Source organism: Panthera pardus, unplaced genomic scaffold (genome assembly GCF_024362965.1).
Source record: "Panthera pardus isolate Hobbes unplaced genomic scaffold, ASM2436296v1 HiC_scaffold_11, whole genome shotgun sequence".
NCBI lineage: Eukaryota > Metazoa > Chordata > Mammalia > Carnivora > Felidae > Panthera > Panthera pardus.
The window spans coordinates 2,323,802-2,333,406 of NW_026526666.1; the positions used below are offsets into that span (position 1 = coordinate 2,323,802).

Sequence of the window (9,605 nt, forward strand, 5' to 3'; positions counted from 1 at the left end):
CTGAGGGATTAAGGAACTCCTCTCCTCTCAAGGGCCCCAAAGGTAAGGCCAGGGGTGGGGTTAGAGACTTTAATTTCCAGATATATTGAGCAAAAAAATATAACCCCAAAAGCAGCAACTCTTTTTCCTAAGGGGAGAATCTGCACGACATGTAGGGAAAGGGACATAAAGGCAAGGGGATAGAGGACTTTGGGGCGCATCCCCAACTTCCCCCACTAATAAACACAATTTGCCCTCTGTGTTGTCAATGTGGGGATGGTCCTGATCTATATGATTTGAGAGGCCGCGGGCTCTGCTGTTATTCCTTGAATGAGAGCTTGTCCATGCCTCTCAGGAGGGGCTGTCTGGAGGAAGGAGGGGTGTCTGCCCACTACTTCTACAGTATTTTCTGGCCAGTCCCTGCCCCTCATTTTAGAAGCTCTCTGATTGGCATGAGGGGAAGGCATCCATGATGTCCGAGAAGGAGTCTATGCCTCTGTGGCTCGTGCTGAGGTGAAGACCACGCTTTTCCGGTTTCCTAGCCTCTTCTTCCTGGAAGGGGGAATAGTTCATAGAAATGACTAGTGTCCTAGGTGAAACAGATTAGAGGTGGAATAGAGTGCTTTTCGGTAGAAAAGAAAGGACCGAAGGAATGGAAAGTAGGACCTCACCGAATCTTTCTAGCGATGAAATAAACAGCCAGCAGAAGGCAGAGACAGCAGACCAAGATTCCCACTCCTAGACTCAGCATTTCGCCTGGGAGGAAGGTGGAAAGTGTCATTCATTCTAGAACTCCCATAGATACTGAGCCTTTCCCTCCCTCTTTGTGGAGCACGCCTCCCTCTCTTCATACCTGGGTGGGGCCGGCTTACCTGTGGTATATACGGATCCCACTGTAAGGGAAGAAGACTTGGGTCAGTGTGACCTGAGCTCCCCATCCCAGTGGGGAACAGCACTCTACCTCTATTCCCCGGGGAGATCACCTGGCACTCAGGGGTAGAAACGTTCCCAGTCTAAGCATGCCCTAGAAACCGCTTCCCCTCCTATCCTTCCTTTTGTTCCCAGGGACTCCCTAGTTCTTGGCACGGAGTCCCCCAGTTTCCCATCTCCTTTCCAAGCCCTGTATAGTCACCTTGGATGAAAGAAGTAAAGACTGTCCGCTGATTGAGAGGCTGGGGGGCTCGGTAGTTCCGTACCAGGGGCCTTGAGGGCTCCTCTTCTGTGGAGAACAATGTCTCCTGAAGCTCTTCCAGCTGAGGAGCAGAAGAATGGGATTAGGGGAGAAGTATCACTCACTTTGGGGAGTGGGAGAGGGTCTGAGGTTACCACTAGGTCTCTGCTGCCTCACCTCTTTTTTTTTTTTTAACGTTTATTTATTATTGAGAGAGCGTGAGCAGGGGAGCAGCAGAGGGAGAGGGAGACACAGACTCTGAAGCAGGCTCCAGGCTCTGAGCTGTCAGCACAGAGCCCGACGCGGGGCTCAAACTCACAAACCACAAGATCATGACCTGAGCTGAAGTTGGACACTTAAACCGACTGAGCCACCCAGGCGCCCCCTGCCTCACCTCTTCACCACTCACCTGTCCCATGGAAATCTGAGCCTTTCGGTTGAATACTGTCCAGAGCACACTCTGGTAGCAGGGTGGAGTGGTGAGTGAGCCGTTGTAGCGGAAGAACTGGTCCAGTCGCTGGGGGAGCAGCTCTCCCACGTTGAAGGGAGGCACTGAGGTCTTCTGATCTGGAGGAGAACAGGCTAGGACTGCTCTTCCCCTCGCTGGCCCCCAGCTTACCTAGATAGGGCTCCCAGAGGTGACACCCCCTCGTTCCTAACTCACTGTCATCCCAGGCCTTGCTGGCCTTTTTGGGGAAGTGTCCCTGAAGTCTAATCTCACAGGCTCACCTTTATTCCTAATTTCATGCAAGTGACTCAGAATGTGTTCATAAGCTGGATTCTTAGTCTCACCCACCTGGAAAGGGAGAGTTTGGAATAGGTCCACATTTGGAGTAAGACGTTCACATACAGAACAAATGGTCACAGTGGGTTGCTGACTAGCCTAGGGAGGGAGAGCAACAAACATGGGCAGAATAGGACTGAGGGGTGCAGAGGGAGTGGAGAGAGCCCTGGGGGAGACTGAGGGCCACTCACCTCAATGAGAATGCCCAAGACAGCCAGGCCCTGAGGCATTGGAGCGGCCTCACTCAAGCTGCCATAGGAATCTGAATCATAATGTACAATGTGGAGCTGAGAGGGGGGGAAAGGGAATTAAATCACTTAATGTTTCTCCACTAACCCTTCCTAAAGGCTTTGACCCTAGCCGCCGCTGCCACCACCACCACCACCACCTCCGGTATGCCCTAAAACTTTCCCACAAAGGTTGGCCTTATCCCCCAAGTATGACTTTTCCCAGTTTCCAGATCCTTCCTTTCCTGGGAGCTGACCATGCCTGTCCCTGTGTCCTAGCCCAAGCTTTGTTCCCCAGTACCTCTGCAGCTGTGGCTTCACTGTTGATCTGGTGCTCTGATCCCCCCAGGGATCCTGTCTCACCCCAGTGCAGGTGGAGCTGGGCAGCTACATATTTTCGGGGAAATCCCTCCAGATACATGGTAGGGGGTAGAGAGAGTTGCACTGTGAGGAAAAGAGAGAAGGTCAGGGTTGGTGGAGGAATGTGGACACATTCCCATTGCCACTGCTCCTTGGGAGACCTGGCCAGCCTTTTCTGCCTCCGCCCCCCAGTAGCACCCAGTTCTGCTTTTCTAGCATATCCCCCTTTTCATGGGGGGATGTCTCCCTTTTTCAATGAGGATCCAATTCATGCTATGATACCAATCCATCCTTAGAGCTTGAATGTAGACATTCACTCCCCACCCTTGATGAGGCTGTAGGAGTCTCATCACCATTGTCACATCTCCAAATTTATAGATGAAGCCTTCTAAGAATTTGGAAGTTAGAATGCATCTTTCTCCTGACTCCTAAGATTGGAACTGGAGTTTACACCTCCTTGGAGCCTGGGTTTTTACCTGTGTGGCCATTATTGTGCAGGTCCAAGGGCTCAGTGCCAGGCTGGTCATATCCATGGGGCTGCAGAGTGGGCAGCTCAGGGTCAAAAGTCACACTGTCTGTCTGGATATTGATGGGGGACTGGGCATTGCTTCCACACTCAGGGTAAGAGGCTGGCCAATGGTCTTGACCATGTGGGCCTGGTGGGGATTATCAGAGACATTTGTCCTGCTCTCCAAGCCCCAGCCACCCTTCTGGAACCCTCCCCTACCAACCCAGGCAACCTAGCCAGTTGTGCAAGGCTAGGTGAGGCAGGGGTCCCTGCTAGACTTGAGGCTGCAGAACGCTTTCCCTGCCCCCAGGCTGTGATGACTCCCCAGCTCTCCTGATAGGTGGAGAGCAGAGGCTTTTACTTACCAGCAGTTTGGGGACCAGAAAGCTGAATGGGAGGAAAAGGGGGTGGATGGAAAGCCTGCGTGCCTGGAGAGGTGGGGCTAGAAAGCAGAAACAAGATGGCCCGGAAAATAAACTGATCCTCGAAAGAGCAAGTCTCCGTGGGGGCCCCTAATAAGTGGGGATACCATTCTTTCGGTTGACTTCCCACAATTCATTTCTTGCTCTCACACTGGACCTTGCATTTGACTCTGGAATTCAGTCGTTAGTCAGAAGTTCAAAGGGATGAAATCCACCTCCACCAGGGTCACAAACTATGCTGCCAGCCTCTTCCTCACCCCTGACCTCAGGCTCTGTCCCAATTTCGGATGCAGGTAGGATCAATGAGGTTGGAAAGACAGCCAGGAAGTAAATTGGCAGCTAGGCTCAGTGTTCCTTTCCCTACCCGGTTTCCCAGCCTTTCTGAATCAGGAGGTACAGGATCCGGCAGTTAGAATCGGGTCCCGGAGTCCGACCGGGAAAACAAGGGCCGGGAGTGGAGGTGGGGGCTAGGGAGGGAGGAGCTGGGCTGAGAAACTAAAGGGAACGAACTCCCCACACACTCGACATAAGTCTTCCTGGCAGGTGAAGAGGTCCCAGTGTGAAAGGGGTGGCGGTGGGCTTTGGGCTCTGCTCTCACCCTCATATGTCCAGTGCTGACCTGCAAGGCAGAGAAAGCGGGGCTGCAGACCGCTCAGCAGGGGCCGCGTCCTCCCCGCTCCTCTCCCTCCCCACCTCCCGCCGATCTTTCTCCGCCCTCCGCCCGGAGCACTTCCCAGAGGAAGCCCTGAAACCCGACACCTCGGTGGAAAGGTCGGGGGGCCTATTTAAAATCACCAGCCGGGCTGTAAGGGTGCGTGCTGAGTGCAGGGAGAGGAGAAACACGTAGATCGAGCCCAGAGCCTAAAATTAACCTGGACCCGAATGGGCACCCTGCCCCCACCCTCACTTTTCTGAACCTGGGCCAAGCCAGTCCCACGCTTATTAGATTGGGGTGAGGTGAGGGTGTGGACAGAGGGCTTGGAGGCAAGGGACTAGAACAAGGGGAGGGGAAAAAAGGTTGCAGTTGTTTGGGGGGGGGGGTGCTGCTACTGAGGGGAGAAGGGACATTATTCATTTGCTTTGAAGCATTGCACACGTTGAGGCCCTTGGCTGTGAAATAACATTCAAGTTCTTCCTTTGGTCCCGGTAGCTCTGAAGGAAACTTTCCCCATTGCCAGGAGCCTCTGCTCCCTAGATCCCTAGATGGCTAGCTAGGGAAGGCAGGAGTCAGGGCAGGGTCCAGGCCACACTGAGGGTGGTGGGTGGGCACAGGCAGCCAGGCTGGCAGAGACAGACTGAAAACGAAGCATTGTATGTGGAAAAGAGAGCTGCCAGCTGGGTCACATGCCAGGCTCTCATGCAATCCTGTCTCAGGCTGAAAGGCTGGGGGTCTGATGGTCCAGCCTCACCCAGGACCAAACTGCTTCAAGGGGAGAGGGAAGGCCTTCCTTCAGGTTTTCTCTGCATTATTCAAATTGCTACTTCAAATTCAAACTCTGGAAAAAAATTCTAAATTCCTTCCTCTCTCTCTCTTATCCCCTTAAATTCTTCAGACTTCTGAGATATCCTTGATCTCATCCTTGGGCTCTCATTCTGGCCCATCCCTTGGTTCAGACAACTCCGAAAAGCAGCCCAAGGAAGGGCGGAAAGCAACGTCTCACCAGCTCCTTGGGACACTCAGACAACTTGAATTCCCTGGTTCTGTGCTGGGCCGGTAATCTTGCCCTTTCCCTCCCACCAAATCCTCAACTTGCTAATTCTTCACCTCTTTTTCCTTTTCCCTGTTTTTTTCTTTCCCTCAGATGCACTTTCCAACCCTCCTTTTGGCTGGCTCCTCACCCCGTCACCCTCCCTGCATTTCCCTTCTGCTCTCTAGACACTTCCCTCCCCCCCTTGCTCTTCCAAGGGATCTTAATTACACACCTACTATGTCCTGGATACTGAGGTAGGCATACATAGCATAGGCATATGGCAAAGCAAACACAAAAATGAGGGGTAGGGGTCCTGAGGACACTCTTGGAAGCACCTAGGCCCGTTCTCCCAAAAGTCCTCTCATCTCCTGGGAGCATCTGAAAGTCCTTTGCAAACTGTAAAGGGCCAACAGCCTTTATTATTGCTACTGCTTTCAGGGAGAAACTGGGAAACCAGTCGCCCCATAGAATCAGGAGGGGACATTGGCCATGAGGTTCATAGTTGGGGATAAGCATCTGAGTTAATGAGGAAGTGTAGAGATATGCCCCCAACCCCCATCAGTCCTTTATCTTTTCACTCTCTGCCTCCTTGGCTCCCTAATTGGGGGAGTTCTGAAATAGATGAGGCCAGGAGGGTTGCCTGGGACTAGGGCAGCGGGGCAAAGAGCTCCGGAGAGAATCCGTAGCCTGTAAGGAGATTCCCGCAATGTGTGTATACATTCTGCTCCCCAGCTAGCTCCCCAACCCTCCCCCCCCCCATCCCCACTAACTGCAGGGCTGTACAGGCAAAGGGGGGAGATGGAAAGTGCCCTTCTCCCCACTCCTCTCGCTTCCCCCCATCCCGAGCCTATTATACTAGCCCCTTAGGCTTCCTTTTACATTTCTTCCCTTCCCCCATTAAGCGAGCCTGGTGGCACATGGACACCAGCACAGACAGACACACAGACATCCAGATGTACCTACCCCCATCTGCAGCCAGGATCCAAATCACCTCCAGCAGGAGAGTGAAGAACAACATGGTATCCCCAGAAGAAGCAGGTACTGGGAGTTTGGGGACTAGAGGGCTAGGGTTGGCAGAGAAAGGTGGGGGGGGGGGAGGGAGACAGAGGTAGAAAGAGAGAGAGAGAGAGAGAAAGGGAGAGGGAGGAAGGGAGGGAGAAGGAAGTGGGAAGGGACAGAGAGAGAGAGAGAGAGGAGTTTCTTGGAGCTGAGCTGGATGTATTTATCTCTTTTTTGCTTGCGTTCTCTGGGTCTCTGTGGGCTTCCAGGGGATTTGGTTTTCAGTAGGGTACCGTAGGGTTTTGGGTCCCCAGGACAAATCTCTCGCCGCCTCTCTTTTTTAAATCTACCTCTACAGTCTTCACTCCACTTGCAGGCCAGCGACTTCACAATTGCCTCCCGCTTTTAAGGTGGCTCTGGACGGGTGTACGTGGTGGGGGGGTGCTGCCGGGTTGCTGGCGAACAGCTCCTTAAATAGCCGATTAGGCATGCAGGATGGCCCTGCTCGGAGCTGGAGCGGGTAGTGGCTTCACGGGAGCCCTGGCCCTGGCTCAGGAGCCCAGCTGGGGTGAGCTCTTCCTTCCTCTGCTCTTCTTATGGGCACTGTCCAGATAGGTGTCCCCTGGAGTGGGCTGGGGCTTGGAAGGAGGGCTTGGGGGTCCAATCCAGCCCCCTCAGGGGGACCCTGGGTTCTCATTTCCCATCTGGCTTCTCCGAGGAGCGACTCCCTGGGTGGCATAGGGCAGAGGGTGGGAAGACCTGTTCCCAGTCCCCTGCAGAATTTGAGCTGAGTCCAGAGTTTGGAGATAGGTGACCAGAAGGAGTTGGGGACTCAGGGTGCAGGTGGAGGGTAGGAAGTCAAGGGCTAAAACCTGGCTTGTGGAAAATAAAGAAGAGAAGTGAGGCAAGAGAACTTGTTTGGAGCGATCTCTTTCTCTTGTGCCTGTCACCACCCCCTTCCCACGGTGAGGCCTGGGTCCACGTGCCTGTGTGGCCGGGTGGGAGGGGGGTGGTTTTGTTTGCTGTATAAAGCCCATTTGTGTGCCCAGCGGGGGAGGGGCTGCAGCAGCACCATGGAGAGACAGCGGCTCCAACTGCCAGACCCAGCCACCTCCCTCCCCAGGGAGCCCAGATCTAGGACGGCTTTTGTCATTGAAGAGGACACTGACCCCTGGCAGGGAGGCCAGGGCAGGAGGAGAGGTGGGGAGACCTCAGAAACAATCATTACCACCCTAAAAAAAAAAAAAAAAAAAAAGAATCCAGAGAAAGGGAGGGGAGGGAGCAGAGAGAAACCATGTGATCTAGTTGGAAGAGGGGCCCAGGGTCTTCCCTCCAGCCCAACAAAGGGCTGTGGCAGGACTTGTGGGACTGAGTGAAATCTGCCACAGGGGAGCTGGATGAGTAGAGCACAGAGGCTGCTGGGTCTCAGGAATGTGGGCTGGTGCTTGTTTCCTCATGGGACTGGAAATCCCGATTGGAATGTACATCCTAAATCCCTCATTAGAGAATGTGAACGCACAGATAATTTCGAGCCAGACACTCACACCTCTTTCTCCTCCATGCCCTTCACCAGAGTCCCCAGCTCTGAGGATGCACCCATTTGAACCCCCTCTGCTTTCATCGCTCCTGCCAAGGAGCAAGAAAAAGCCAAAACAAAGGGAGCAGGAACTAAATAAGGGAGCAGGATAAGAGCCAAACGATCAGAATAATGCATGTGCTGGATCATCAGTGCCTGCTGAGGCAGGAGCCACGTGCCTTTCCGTCCCCTGTGATTGATCTGCAAAGCAAAACTGTTTTGCAGATGTCATTTCCTTTGAATTTTCTCATCACCCTCAATTATTTTTCCCTCAAAGGAGCGTTTTATGTTTTGAAGTTCCCCCAAAGCCCCACTCATTTCCTCTAAGAAGAAGAAAAAGTGTAAAGTATAAACTAGACTTCCTGGGAATCAAGATAGTTAACATAGAGGAACAGAAAAAAGAAGAAAAGCAGAGACATCTACTGCATGGTAAGAAAGAACAGGCCTAGACAGAATGACCTCTGCCAGGACAGAGTTCCCTTCCAGCGTGATTCAGCCTCCCAAGGCCGATAGTGTGTCTTGCCCTGCGCCACCTCCTGGTTGTCTTATGAATTTTTTTTATTAAAAGCATTTTTTTACATCTTTATATTTTGAGAGAGAGCATGCGAGCAGAGCAGGGGTAGAGAGAGAGGGGGACAGAGAACCTGAAGTGCGCTCGAGCTGTTAGCAACGAGCCTGACGCGGGGCTCAAACTCATGAACCCTGAGATCATGCCCTGAGCCAAAGTCGGACACTTAACTGACTGAGCCATCCAGGTGCCCCTCATTTAAAAATTTTTAATTTAAAATGGGTGTGTGATTGCTTCAGGGAAGTGTTTCACTGCTTGGGGGGATTTGGGATTTTGCCTACAGAAATAAACATTGTTTCACAAAAACGTCTTAGTCCCAAATCAGCACCTTCCGACTTGAGTGAGCAGCCTTTCCAGGCTCTTGTGCTTCCCACATAGACAAAGGCCTTGTTTTCTAGGCAAACACCATCCTCCAGGGACTTGCCTTTATTTTGATCTTTGGCTGTACTATGGATATTTCTGTTGTCACTAAGCTAATTTGGAGTCAAGAGGATCCTTATGTTAAAACAAAACAAAATCCACCCCACCCCGCATTCCCTTCACCTCAGTAGCTACTAAACTCTGACACCTTTGTTTAATTCCCACTTCTCTCTCCAGCTCATTCCTCACCCCGGGAAGCGGTGGGGTGGGCTAAATCTAACGCATGCCACTGCCTTCTGGCGCCATCTCCTGTCCTTTCAAGTGCAGCGAAATGTAAACAGGTCAGAGAATCAAGTGTCCAAGCGTGGTGACTTTTTGGTTTGTTTTTTCTTAAAAGGTCCTTTAAATTTTATTATTTTTTAAATTTAAATAATCTCTACACCCCACTTGGTCTCAAATTTATGACCCCCGAAATCAAGAGTCGCATGCTTTCCTGACCTGAGATAGCCAGGTGCCTCATTAAGAAGTCCTTTTAAAAAGGATATTTAGGGGTGCCTACGCGGCTCAGTTGGTCGAGCTCTCTCTCTCTCTCCCACTGCCCCTCTTCCTCATGCTCTCTATAAATAAATTAAATAAATACATACATACATACATAAAAAGGACATTTGGACATTTAAAATCCACAAATGTCCTAAATAGTCTAAAATACCTTACAGTTCAATGTGGGAGGGAGACAGATCAAAAGGAAAAGAGAATGACCAACCCAGGAACTTAGTCAAGCATACAGGTGATAACTAATTACCAAGAAGAGAGAATCAATAAGGAGACAGAATTAGATGGAATTCGGTTTTCTAAAAGAGCCAGCAACCTTGTACCATGAAGTAATGTAGACCCAGAGGTATTCTAATTTGACAATCACATTTATTATCACACGCTTGTCTCCTAACATATTAGTGCTTT

The 9,605-nt window shown here is 51.6% G+C and overlaps 1 protein-coding gene across 4 annotated transcripts; it reads right to left on the reverse strand.

The window, feature by feature from the left end:
* Positions 1 to 55: 55 nt before the first annotated feature.
* On the reverse strand, positions 56 to 7,089 carry CA14 (carbonic anhydrase 14). 4 transcript variants are annotated; one of them, XM_053890053.1, is made up of 11 exons: positions 6,492 to 7,089; positions 6,106 to 6,206; positions 4,050 to 4,070; positions 2,998 to 3,177; positions 2,463 to 2,605; positions 2,126 to 2,221; positions 1,947 to 2,033; positions 1,560 to 1,717; positions 1,112 to 1,232; positions 651 to 872; positions 56 to 531 (listed from the first exon to the last, which is right to left on the reverse strand). In XM_053890053.1, the coding sequence occupies exons 2-10, from the start codon at positions 6,158 to 6,160 to the stop codon at positions 660 to 662; spliced, it is 1,074 nt and encodes a 357-aa protein (XP_053746028.1). In that variant the 5' UTR covers positions 6,161 to 6,206; positions 6,492 to 7,089; the 3' UTR covers positions 56 to 531; positions 651 to 659. The 4 variants fall into 4 exon arrangements, with proteins under 4 accessions (XP_053746028.1, XP_053746041.1, XP_053746038.1 ...); XM_053890066.1 differs by lacking the exon at positions 1,947 to 2,033 and adding an exon at positions 1,880 to 1,946 and having other exon boundaries at positions 651 to 735; positions 852 to 872; positions 6,106 to 7,086; XM_053890063.1 differs by lacking the exons at positions 6,106 to 6,206; positions 6,492 to 7,089 and having other exon boundaries at positions 3,973 to 4,070.
* Positions 7,090 to 9,605: the final 2,516 nt, after the last annotated feature.

Excerpts from the sequence above, each read along its gene's own strand:
- CA14 (XM_053890053.1), bottom strand. The coding sequence starts at position 6,160 with ATGTTGTTCTTCACTCTCCTGCTGGAGGTGATTTGGATCCTGGCTGCA. Across the intron at positions 2,606-2,997 it reads GCACAATAATGGCCACACAG|TGCAACTCTCTCTACCCCCT; the intron begins GTAAAAACCCAG and ends TTTTCCTCACAG. Across the intron at positions 2,222-2,462 it reads GTGAAGCCACAGCTGCAGAG|CTCCACATTGTACATTATGA; the intron begins GTACTGGGGAAC and ends CCCCCCTCTCAG.